Source organism: Mixophyes fleayi, chromosome 3 (genome assembly GCF_038048845.1).
Source record: "Mixophyes fleayi isolate aMixFle1 chromosome 3, aMixFle1.hap1, whole genome shotgun sequence".
Lineage (NCBI taxonomy): Eukaryota > Metazoa > Chordata > Amphibia > Anura > Limnodynastidae > Mixophyes > Mixophyes fleayi.
In genome coordinates, this window is record NC_134404.1 from 80483250 (window position 1) to 80496958 (window position 13709).

General features: G+C 41.4%; 1 protein-coding gene across 1 annotated transcript; it reads left to right on the top strand.

Moving 5' to 3' along the window:
- The first annotated feature begins 243 nt into the window (after positions 1–243).
- COMMD2 (COMM domain containing 2) lies at positions 244–12308 on the top strand. Its single transcript, XM_075201887.1, has 5 exons — positions 244–409; positions 7311–7388; positions 8655–8737; positions 8817–8990; positions 11736–12308. Exons 1-5 carry the CDS (start codon positions 343–345, stop codon positions 11931–11933), a joined length of 600 nt encoding a protein of 199 aa, XP_075057988.1. The 5' UTR covers positions 244–342; the 3' UTR covers positions 11934–12308.
- Positions 12309–13709: the final 1401 nt, after the last annotated feature.

Here is a 13709-nt window from a genome sequence, read left to right on the forward strand (position 1 = left end):
TTTCCAAGCACTTATCAATTATCAAGTATCTCAAGTATAATTAATTAATAGCCAAATTGGCATTGCTATTGTACCTGTTTTACCAAATGATTAAACACCGATGTCTTCGAAGTTGTAATAAATGTGTTCTTATACTTCACTTTGGAGCAGGAAAAAACGTTTTTAACTGTTCATTACAGAGAGCTGCCACCAGATGGCGTCTATCAGGAAGAGTAAATGGAATCAATGATCCCCGTGTCTGTTTCCTGCCGGAGTCCTCGGCTCGGTGCACACATTACAGCGGTCATGTGATGACACTGTCTTGGCTGTCACTTCTGTATTTGTGCCCTGGGATCTGACACTATGCTGCTGGTGCTGAGTGATGATCACCGCGAACATCTGCGGATCCTCACCCAGGTGGAGAGTGCAGGTGAGTCACGTGACTGGATGCTGGGATGCGCTGCTCTCCGCTATGTGACTATCAGTGTGTGGGTAGTGGTACATTCTGTATGAGTGTTATCCCTTCCACTGGAGCAAGGCTCCTCTCTACCCACTGCTGGACTCCCTAAATTCATGTGACCATCAGTGTGTGGGTAGTGGTACATTCTGTATGAGTGTTACCCCTTCCACTGGAGCAAGGCTCCCTCTCTACCAACTGCTAGACTACCTAAAGTCATGTGACCATCAGTGTGTGGGTAGTCGTACATTCTGTATGAGTGTTATCCCTTCCACTGGAGCAAGGCTCCATCCCTACCCACTGCTGGACTACCTAAAGTCACTGGTTTCGTACCCTTCTCCTGTCTCCAAGAACTGTCACCATACCTGCCAGCCAGGGCTGGTGCTACCACAGGGGAACCTAGACGGGTGCATTGCCCAGGGTGCTTATTGGTATTGGCAGTGGTGGAGGTGGTAATTTAGAAATGGCGGCATGGAAAAGTGAATGGATAGCTTTACAATTAAAGCAGTAGGAGAAGTCACAGTATGATTTACCGCTGTGTACACCCCCATTTAGACCACAGGGTAGGGGGCACCTAAAACACTGAGTGACATAATGTCACTTATGGTTGGATGTGGACAGTGACCGTTATAGGGAGATGCTAGACGATCACGCTTCAAGATCTACTGGCGCACACAATGCACAGAGTTGCAGTATTGTGCATTGCTGGATCCAGGGGACTTTGTGGGGTCTCCCTGCTCTTTCTCAAGTGCAAGGGGGAAGTCCTGGGCAACAGGTATCCTGCCCCCACCCCCAAATGCCCTCCTGCAATATAATTTTGGGTTTATTGCATGTCCGATGCAATTCCTACTATGATTTATAAGTTAGTTAAAATGTAAAAAAACAAAAAAAGTACACTATTACCAAATTAAGTAACCATGGTGGGGACTGTGCCTGTTCCGTGTGTTGGGATAATTGTTGTGACGTTTAAAGATGTAAACTATGTAAATGATAATGCACAGTGTCATTTGCTAGGTGAATAAGTGTGATGGACCTGAAAACAATGATACTTGACTCTGTGATCTGTCTTCTATAGAAGCATAGAAATGGGTATGAGGTACCGGAGTTAATAAATCCAGTCATGTATGTGGCATATCAGTTGGTGAACAGTATTTCACTCTTATTGCAGTGTGTCACATTTTTCTGGCTGGAAAAATGCAGCATTCAAAAACAAGCAGACTTGTTGTTTGTGGAAAAAGAGAGACAGTATAAGTAAACTGACCTATCGTTTGCATGACCTAATCGTAGTGATGACATATAGGAAGTTAGGCCATTGGGAACAGTCTGACAGTGCAATGGTTTTGTGACGTAATAAATGCAGGCATGAATACAAAGGGTAAAGAGGGCTCTGCTTGTGAGCTTACATTCTAGTTGGAAGAGGGAACAGCTGAAGCAAGAGGAACGAGTGTGGCTCAGAGTGGAAATTGGGGCAGTTGTGTGGGTAGTACAATTATAATGTGGGTTCTAAATAAACTGGTGAAAATATCTGCTTGGAGATGTAACGAGTGAAAACACAATGTAGTGTGTGTGTGGGTGTCACATACCTGACTGTGAATGAGACTGGTGGGACTCCAGATTCAGAATGTTATAACTAACTCATGTTTAATATTTATGTTTGCTTATTTCCACACTTAGGGGGGTATTCAATTGATGCTTTTAACGCGCTAAAACAAAAAAAAAACGAGCGCTCTAAAAATATTACAGTTTATACGGTAATATGCGCGTAAATACCGTTAATACGGTAGTTTACTCGCTGAATTTCAGGGAGCTGCGAGATGATATTTAGCGAGTAATTACCGTATTAACGCTAATATTTTTAGAGCGCTTGTTTTTTTTTTGTTTTAGCGCGTTAAAAGCAACAATTGAATACCCCCCTTACTATGTTGTCCACTGAAGATGGGGGAGGCAGTATCCCCCACAATGTTTGGGTTGCTTGTTTTTATTTTTAGTAAACCAAATTTTAGAGTTTTGACTGATAGTTGCTATGTTAGCGATGTCCACAATAATCAACATGGTATTGTAATATGTGAGGATTATGTGGTGTTTGAAGAGATGTTATAATAGGACAAGGGCTATATCATACTTACCAACATTGTAAAATAATTTCCAGGGATAACTTGCTGTGTAAGTACATGGAGCGTGACTGTGTATGTATGTGTGAGTGTGGAAGATCAGGTACTACATTACCTGTCATGGTGTAAGTACATGGAGCGTGACTGTGTGTGTGAGAGATTAGGTACTACATTACCTGTCATGATGTAAGTACATGGAGCGTGACTGTGTGTGTGAGAGATTAGGTACTACATTACCTGTCATGATGTAAGTACATGGAGCGTGACTGTGTGTGTGAGAGATTAGGTACTACATTACCTGTCATGATGTAAGTACATGGAGCGTGACTGTGCATATGTGTGTGTGGGAGATTAGGTACTACATTACCCGTCATGATGTAAGTACATGGAGCGTGACTGTGCATATGTGTGTGTGGGAGATTAGGTACTACGTTACCCGTCATGATGTAAGAACATGGAGCGTGACTGTGCATATGTGTGTGTGGGAGATTAGGTACTACATTACCTGTCATGATGTAACTACATGGAGCTTGACTGTGTTTGTGAGAGATTAGGTACTACATTACCTGTCATGATGTATGTACATGGAGCGTGACTGTGCATATGTGTGTGTGGGAGATTAGGTACTACATTACCCATCATGATGGCTTTATAGACTTAGGGGTATATTTACTAAACTGCGTGTTTGAAAAAGTGGAGATGTTGCCTATAGCAACCAATCAGATTCTAGCTGTCATTTTGTAGAATGCACTAAATAAATGATAGCTAGAATTTGATTGGTTGCTATAGGCAACATCTCCACTTTTTCAAACCCACATTTTAGTTAATCTAGCCCTTAGTCTTTTGCAGTGTAAATACTCCTATTCAATTAATATTGATTTGTAAAGCCCAGAGCATAAGAATAGATAGTAAAAACTGCATTAAGAATACAAATACAAAAAGGAACTGTACTCTTGACTTCTGGTCAATTCTGAAAAACAGTAACATTTTGAGGGACAACAATTTCCAGGAAATTTTTTTTAAAACTTGGGGTTGACAATAGTTTATTCTGTAGTGTTCATTGCATGTATAGGGGTGTTGGTACAGGACACTTTTGTATACACTGTGAGTATAATGGTATGTGTAAGAACTTGTACACAGTGAGGCATATCGTGTAATGTGAGGAATTTAGTGATGTGTTAGTTTAGAGAGCGGTGTGCACAGTGTAATATGTGAGGATTCTGTGCTGCTCTTCCATCTACAGGGCAAGAACCTGTTCTGTTTGCAAAATTCATGGTGGTCAGGGGAGGTTTTAAATATTACTTTTGCACAAACGCACCCTTTTGTAGTGAGCTAGGTTATGTTTATGTGGTCTGTGTCCTTGTATCCAGCATACTTCCCCTAATTTTGCAGTACCTCTGCTCTCACTGTAACTGTGCTTGTCTCAGACTGACTGAAAGTGGAAAGGTCACACATGTCCGTCACTATGAACTTCCTTGTGCAGTCAGAGGAGTGTGGTGAATGACAAAATAGTGCCGGTACTGGGAAGAGAGTGGATGTTCGCTAGTAGCTTGTGGGCACATCTGAGTCAAGTCTATACAGGGCTCACAGACGCATAATACTTTTTCTCCCCAGTACTTACACTCAAATTGCCAGTCACAGTGTATCTTATGCACTGACTGCAAGAGGAAGTGGCCAGCGATTGGGTTGTGCACATATGATGTCACTTAACAAAACAACATTGATATGACACATAACAAGCAGAAAATGCAATACGTGCAGTGTTCTCCCCAGGAAATGTTGCCGGGAGTTGTAATACTTTGCAATAATATTGAAAAACTGTTGGATGTTATTGCCCATACATGTCAGGACTGGTCAGACTGGTGCTCAGTGGTCTAACACACATTGCTGGCTGTAGTGCTCACATAGTGCCTGTTCCAATAGGAGAAACAATGGTTTATTCCATTATAATAGGATTCTGTTGGGCTCCATGCGCCGGGTGGAGCACCTGAGAAATAGGTGCTGGGGAGATAACTGACCTGTATGGATGTGTGAGAGAACCTGAAAAACACCTTATGTGTCATGGGGCACTCATAGGATAGTGGAATTATATTAAAACATATCAAAATTGTATTAATTTCAATTAAAAATTATATCGCTTAATAGAAAATTAGAAGTAGTGAAATATTAAAAACAAGTATATGACAAAATGAACCAGAAATGAATAACTGATAAAACCGATAGATAAACTATCAGAACGCGCTGTTCCTCCACTAGATGATTTATATAGAGTATATATACTGGATGCTAAATGGGATAGAGAACTATCATAGGTTCTCTACCTAGATGCATACACTGGGTACTAAATGAGATAAAGGTTATCTACCCAAGTGTACCAGAAGTGAAATAGAACTAAAGACGTAATAATAACTACATATAAAGGGGCATATCTCTCCCAAGTTAGACTGTATCAGTAGATTAAATATATGTAGAGAGGAGAGAAACCCTCAGCAAAAAATGCTGTTATCTTATGTAGTTAAATCTAGTGTCCCTGCTATATAAATGAATTTCATTCCACAATATTCACATATAAGCTGGATATGTGACTTATGAGATCCTCAAAACAATCTTATATAAGATTAATATATGATTTATTAAATTATTAGAATATGGTCTAATGAGAATACAAAGCTGCTGATCTTTCAGGAGGAGACCATAATAAGCTCCATATAGCGGCAGCTATTGTGTTGGTATAATATGCTAGAGAAATCTACTTCTGTGTAGATAGCCAATATAGGAGACAGTTAGTATCGGATATTATAAATCCCTAAAGCATCCAAAAGTTATAAGTATATATAGGCTAGTATAAGCAGAGGAGAAATAGCGCGTGTAACGCCGACGCGCGTTTCACTCTGCTAAACTTTATCAAGGATGTGTGTAAACACCTTGTCGATTGCTTGAACTTGTCTCGAGCTGCTGGTTGGTCACACAGTACGATATGTAGCTTGTAGGAACTGGGATTTATGCACCAATTCTGATGCAAATATGTACTATTTTTTCATGGTCACACAAACATGGCTCCATGATGTCTTGGTTGTCTGATAATATATTGCACAAATTTGCATGAGAATTGGTGTGCCATGCAAATTACACTCTGGCATGAGCCATCACTCAATATTTCATATCACTTATACTTTGGCACAATGCATGACACAAATATAGCAACATTGGGAGGAAGGGACTGGGTAATGACCTTCTGGGACATCAAAGAGCATCTGAGGCCTGTGTAACATGGAGGGATTAGTTGGGGATTAGGTTCTAGGTGATAAAGAGGGTGAGGTAACTGAGTGAGGCTGCAAGTTCACATTGATTATGAGGCTTTAATAGGAGATTGAGGCCAAGAAGTGGAATTATAAGGATCTGGTGACAAGGAGGGGATTATTCCCTCATATTGGCTACAGAAACCAGACTGCATAGTCCTCCACAGCCTCCTATCCCCATTTGGCTCCAGTATCTCAATGTTCCATGCCCCTCCAGGTCCTCCAAACAGAAGCTGGGTAACTGGCTGAGCAGTACTCAGGAATGCTGGGCTCAACCACGGTTAACTGGGGGAAGGACTAAGGTGTGATCTTTAATCTGTTGGTCACAGGAACATAGCAGTGCAGGGACACATGAAATTGTAGGATCTAATAGTTATTGCAATTATTGGCTCAATTAGCCAATACATGCATCGGTGGGTGTGTAGACCAATCTAGACTGACTCCTTTATCTCTCCATGATGGTCTCCTGGACATCTTACTTTACCTATAGTGGCAGAGTGGGTCTCTGTACCCCTGTCGACATGCAAACAGAACTTGAGGCTCCCCCCCCACTCTCATCACTAGCACCACTTAGACCTCAGTCTCGGCTGGTATATCTATGCCAAAACTTCCCATGCTTGTTTCCCACCTCCAAGCTGAATTTAGCTCCAGCAGTTGGGAGTTAGATCCCAAAGATGCAGCCTGAAAGAGTCGACAGTCGGAGCTCACTATTAGGACACTTCTAAAGAGTCTGAAAGGACGTCTGTCCATAGGTGCCACACTCCGGTCCTCAATCTCAGGGTAAAGGGACCAGCAGCCAAACACTGCTGGGGACTCACTGCAACAGTGCCCACTACACCACCAGGTAAGGTGATTTCTGGCGCTGCCATATTGTGTTCCCCAGACTCTGGACCGGAGGAGTGGCTTCCTAACAACACAGAGTCCATTCTGGGTCACAGCAGCCCCTACTGGAGCACTGAGTAAATGCACACAGTTATTTATTCTAAGCAGTGTTTCCAGCATCTTAAGGTTTGTGCAACTCAAAATACATACGTAAAACCGCAATTATAAAATAAAAAAGATGACAATTATTGTGTCTGTCCTCCCTGCAAAAACTGCGTTCCACTGTATTTGAGGCCCAAAAAGTGTTTGGATTTTGTGATTTACATCTTGTGTAACCTTCCTGCACCAGTCTAACACACATCCATGACTGTTGATATGAATGCTTTTAGTTTGCAATGTAAAAAACACAATTATAGAAAAATGTAAAAATAAATGTTTGGTTTAGAAATACAGGCTGTGTCTTCACTTACTACTATGCATCAAACACTGTTGCAACGGGAAAAACAGATTTGCACATTTTCCATTCTAAATATTTTGCAGCCAATATTCAAACATATTACACTTTTTAATTTGGTGATTGTTACATATGTCCTTCAGCTACTATGCCACAAGAACTGAAATATTATTTGTTGATATTTTCAGTTGTTGGAGAGTTTGGCCGAATTGCTGTGGAATTTTTAAGGAAAGGTGCAAATCCTAAAGTCTACGAAGGAGCTGCAAGTAAGTGATATAAAAATGTGATCATTGAAATCTGTCAATAGCTAGATGGCAGAATAACATCTATAATGTACACTTCCTGTGTGACCTAGCAGTCTGTAATAGAATTATTGTTCTCTATGTTGAGACACTGCAGTGTGCTGCGTTGCCGTGGGATTTTACTTTGCTGACTGCATATACAATGCACAGACACTGCACTAGGATCAGTGATCTCTATGGCCACGCACAGGCAGCGGTGTTAGTGTTTTACCCAGCGTTCCAGCTTGTTGTACTGTAATGTGCAGTGTAGTGTGAACTGAGGCTGTGCATTGGCATAGAGCAGGGGTGGGCAAACCAGTCCTCAAGGGCCATATAACAGTTCATGTTTTTAGGATTTCTTTAATCATGCACAGCTGAGTTAATCTATTTGGCTGGGTCAGTAATTATCCCAGCTGTTTCTACAGACAGAAATCCTAAAAACATGAACTGTTATATGGCCCTTGAGGACTGGTTTGCCCACCCCTGGCATAGAGAGTAGTAGTCATGTTGCCTACTACATTTATCTATGTGCTGTGCATACACAAAGCACTGTAAAATCCACCACAGCACCGGGTAGCGTGTAATATAGAGAACTTAAGGTTTGGCCAGTCTCCAGCAAAAAATAACAGTGATAATGCTCCTTATTAGCTTATGTGGCGAGCTTTGAATTTATATGTCCAATTGATAATAAAATAATATTAAAAAACTGTTTTATATTTGTCTACTTTTTTCATGATCAATAACAACACTTAAAGGGGTTGTTTGCAATTTTTACTACATATATTATTTATTTATTTTTGTACTGTGCTTTCCAGGGAAGCCCTTTTATCATCCAGGCAGCATTTATTTTATTTCCCCCTGGATACGGTACAGAGCAGATCTCTGGGTACAGTCCTACCTAATACAGAGTGCTGTTTATTGATGCTTCATTTGCAAAGGTCAAGTGAAATATTGGCTATAACTTCACAGGTGAAGAGCGCACAGTGCCCAAGCTATTATTACAATTGTAGAATACTCACTACTTGCCTTATTTTTATTTATTTATTTATTGGATATCGCTGCAAAAGGCAAACTGTAGGCACATGGATAGAGCTGTGTATTTTACACCCAGGGGTGATAAATTAGATGGAATAAGTAGTGCATTAGAGATGACACTGCAGTTTCTATAAGCAGTTCAATTCCTATTAAAGCATGTTTTGTAATTGATTTATTTAACCTCTAACACATGTTTCTCCCTTTTCTTGTGTGTAGGGAAGCTGGAGGTTAGCAGTACCACCATTCAGCAGGCTGTGGAGGGGCTCACGTATCTTCTGGCAGAAAGTTCCAAGCTTATGGTGAGTGACCTGACCTTCTGCTTATCAGCTTCCTGATTGGCCCTGGTTGTCTTCATGGAAATGTCACCCTTATCTGCAGGTCTCTGACATAGATTTCCAAGACTCTGTGCTTGTATTGGGATTTCCTGAAGATCTGAATAAAGTTCTTCTCCAGCTTTATCTGGATAACAGGAAAGAGATCCGCCAAATACTCAGTGAGCTGGAACCAAACCTTCCCAATTACCATAATCTGGAGTGGCGCCTGGATGTCCAGGTACTTGAACATGCTCTAGTGTATAGGTGCACATGAGCATACTCATTTGTTTTGGATTTGTCAAATGATTCACATTACAGTTGTTTGCTTAGTTAAAAATGTAGATTTCTGTTAGTCTTCATAAACAACCTAGTTGCACACTGTCCAATACTTGGGCAGTCCAATAACTTTGCCAGCTTAACGTGCAGCACCTATGAATCTGGTACATGTAAATAAGTCATATTCATATATTACTATCTCATAAGTGAATTTCAGTCGAGCTACAACATACACCAATGAGCCACAACATTAAAACAATCTGCCTCATATTGTGTAGGTCCCCCTCATGTCGCCAAATCAGCTATAACCCATCGAGGCATGGACTCCACAAGACTTCTGAAGGTGTCCTGTGGTATCTGCCACCAAGATCTTAGCAGCAGATCCTTTAAGTCCAGTAAGTTGTGAGGTGGGGCCTCCATGGCTCGGGTTTCTTTTTCCCGCACTTCCCACAGATGCTCAATCGAATTGAGATCTGGAGAATTTGGAGGGCAAGTCAACACCTTGAACTCTTTGTCATGTTCCTTAAACCATTCCTGAACAATATTTACAGTGTGGCAGGGCAAATTATCCTGCTGAAAGAGGCCACTGCCATCAGGGAATACTGTTGCCATGAAGGGGTGTACTTGGTCTGCAATTATGTTTAGGGAGGTGGTATGTGTCAAAGTAACATCCAATTGAATGCCAGGACCCCAGAAAAACATTGCCCAGAGCATCACACTGCCTCTGCCTGCTTTCCTTCTTCCTATAGTGCATCCTGGTGCCACCTCATCCACAGGTAAATGACGCACATGCACTCTGCTGTCCACATGATGTAAAAGAAGTTGTGATTCATCAGACCAGACCACCTTCTTCCATGGTCCAGTTCTGCCACTCACGTCGCTATTGTAGGCGCTTTCAGTGGTGGACAAGGGCCAGCATGGACACTCTGACCGGTCACTTCTCTATCATAGCCAGCATTATCTTTTTCAGCAATTTGTGCTACAGTAGCTCTTCTGTGGGATAGGACCAGACAGGCTAGCCATCGCTTCACACACACATCATTGAGCTTTGGGAACCCATGATCCTCAACTTCAAGAACTGGCTGTTCACTTGCTGCCTAATATATCCCACTGACAGGTGCCATTGTAACAAGATAATGTTATTTACTTCACCTGTCAGTGGTTTTAATGTTGTGGTTGATCGGTGTATGTTCACAATCCTTTAGAGACATCATCATCATCATTTATTTATATAGCGCCAACATATTCCGTAGCGCTTTACAATTGGGGACATACCACAAAACAGTTTGAGATACCCTTATCACATTGGCGTATTGTCTTTCCATGTAGCGCATGTAGCTCAGTGAGTATTTATCCTTTGGTAACCCTAAAATCCAGGTTCAGATAGTGCCTTGGTAAGAGAGGAGAAATGTCAATACTGACGGACTCTGCCATCTGGGGGATTTAAACTTTTGTTGAAGGGAATAGGTGCCGTTCCCTTCCAGACATTCTCTATGCGCCGGGGCCTTCCAGACATTCTCTATGCGCCGGGGCCTTCCAGACATTCTCTATGCGCCGGGGCCTTCCAGACATTCTCTATGCGCCGGGGCCTTCCAGACATTCTCTAGGCGCCGGGGCCTTCCAGACATTCTCTAGGCGCCGGGGCCTTACAGACATTCTCTAGGCGCCGGTCCCTTCCAATCATGCTACCTTCATTCACACTCCTCCTGTCAATAGAGGTTTGAATCTCCTGTATCTTACAGAGTCTTCCAGTTGTGAAGTGTCTCCTGCCTTGTGCATGTCTTGCTCCTGTAAGCTTTCATCCCTGTTAGCCTGACACCATGTTACTGAAATGAAGGGGCATAAATTAAGGAGGAAGGATTTGTCCAGAAGTGGACAACCCCTTTAATACTTCCATTTCATGAAAGGGGCACATGTATCATACCCATAGTAGTAAAATGGTTTAAAAACTTGATACACACATGTTCTCTGACCCTTCATTTTTTGAAGAGCACATTTGTAAGAGAGAAACGTAGACAGAACATGGTTTATACTTGTATGTCCTTTACCATGGTTTGGTTTTAAAAGTACTGAATTGAGAAATCTGCTTTGCTCTGTATTAAGTACATAAGTAGTAGTGTTACTATTTAGGTGAAAACCTGCTCTAAACCACAACAACCAATCGACAATAAGTTATTATCTGTCTAGTGCAAGATAGACCATGAAAGGAAGTGCATAATTTTTGTTGTTCAGTGTAAATCTTGCATCTAAGTACAATATTGGTATTAGAGCTCTTGTGTCCCAAAGAATGATGATTGTATTTTGATTCTTATCTCTAATCTATAAAAAGTGTTTGTATTGCTGATATTAATTCAGCAACATCCCTATGTTCATGCATTGTTGCTCTAACATTGACCGTCTTTTATTCTGCACCTATCTGAATTCAGAAAGTCATCTAATCCACTTCATTATCTAACTGTAGTAATTTTTCTTTACAAGTTGACAACTGTATGAAATCACAACCACACTAATAAATGTTATAGATTTTTTTTTTTCCCACAAATGCATACTTGTCATTGGGCCAAAGGTGATTTACTTTTTATTTCACCATTTGGGTGCTGCCATAAGAGACCACTAGGGAGCAGTATAGTTCTCTGAAATATGAGGCATAAGAATGACTGTGTAGACCGACTCTAACACACAATCCTGTATACCTGCCCACATGTAGCTTGCCAGCAGAAGCCGGAGGCACCAGGTGAAACCCACGGTTACAATGAAACTCCATCTGAAGCAGAATGATGATCTCAAGACCAGCGTATTACAGACAGACCCAGCCACATTAATCCATATCATCCAGGAACTGGAACAAGCCCTTGCAGAGATGAAAACAAACCACTGCCGTAGAATTGTGCGCAATATTAAATAAACTGTCCAACGTTGTTGTTTTACATAGGAGCAATTGTGATATGATGTATTCTGTATTAACTATTATCTATGAGAATTCCTTGTTTACGCAATAATAACATTTCAGATTTAGGGGCACAAGGTTCCTACGGGACATGAATTCCCTTCTCCCCCCCCCCCCCCCCCCAACCCCTTAATGTCTGGGCCAAACACAAGCGGCAGCTTTCCAACTGGTGTCTATTTACTCCCAACAGACTGACCTCATGCTGGTGGTTGTATTAACACTCCTACTAGGGAGCCACATTCTGCGTGCTATCCCTTACATATTTACCCGTGTGCCATGAAAAAAAACTTTTGTATCTTACTGCAAACTTGTAAATAAACAGATTTCTTATGAGTTATTATACTGTCTTAATTAAAATAGAGCAAAAAAATATTTTTAGATTTTTGTTACGTTAAAGTGTATACGTATGAGGGTGTTCTTTATTGACCTGTGTTCTGTTCTGATGGATAGACGGAGGTGAGTTAGCCGTTTACAAGAATCATTTATTTATGGGATGGAATGCAGAAGCCGGCACCCAAAGTTTTATTTAACGAGATGGATGATGCATAATAAGACTTTCTCTACTTTCCTTTCCTTTGTACATGTTCCTTGTCTATTTGTTAAACAGCTTGTACACACGCACTTGTGAGCTTTTGTCTCTCTATGAAATACCCTTCTGGAGTAATGAAATTTAGTTTAGAGATTGCAACGATGAGAGATAGTAACTGTGACTGCTACAGTCCCGGATACCGGCCATTATACAACAAAAGGCCCAATCACCCTCCTGGCACCCTCAGCACTCAGCAACTCAGTGGGCTGTATGTTTAATAAAATTGCCATTTTAATAAATGACTGCAAAGTGCTGAGAATCGGCCGTTCGTCTGAACTGCTGCTTAGTAAATATACCCCTTTTGTGTATGTAAGTGGTGCAGCCAAGTACGCTGTTATAGGACCAGCTCTGACTTGATCCCATTTGAAGGCATCTTAACAACATGGGACGAGGTAATAAGCTCATTTAAATGTGGAGTTCAGACCTACACAATCAGCCTGAGAGCTGAATCATATTGCAGCGCTAAGATTTGTGGAAGTTTGGAGATCTTAAACAGACATACACTGACCACAGCTTGTCTAGTAGAAGTGTACAGACAGTGGGCCTGATTCATAGTGAGACCTACTCCCGTTTGCGTAGCGTATATTTGCATTTCTCCACACTGCACATGCTCAAAGTGATTTACGCAGCTATGGCTATTCAGACCTGTGATTTCTTAGCACCTACCACGCCTTACACCTGAAGAGGTGTGACGGGGGAAGGGAAGGGGTGTTCTAACAAGGCAATTGTACAGTAAGGCTGTTTTAGAGCAATTGCATGTGGATTTAGACTGGGAGGCAGTTGCAGATAATGGCTGAAAAAGCTGCTTTATTTGTGGGTAGTGGTCAGGGGCCGGTGTATGTAGAGGAGGATGATGACGAACACCCGAACTAGTGAACCGCTTGTAATTAGAGGTTTGTCAATGATTTGCAGATGCCTATTGAGACTTTAGTAGGTGCTCAGCCATAGATTACGATTAGTGCACGTTGTAGCAAAGATTTAAAAAAAACAAAACAAAACATTTTTGTACGCATGTCGGGAAGATGTTCCTGTTGTGTTAACTAGATTACTTAATTTTAAATGATGCTTCATAGCAATTGTGTTTGCAAGTTGGACGTAAATGTCAGAGGTTGTTTTCTGTTATCAAGCGGACACATCTGCTTCTT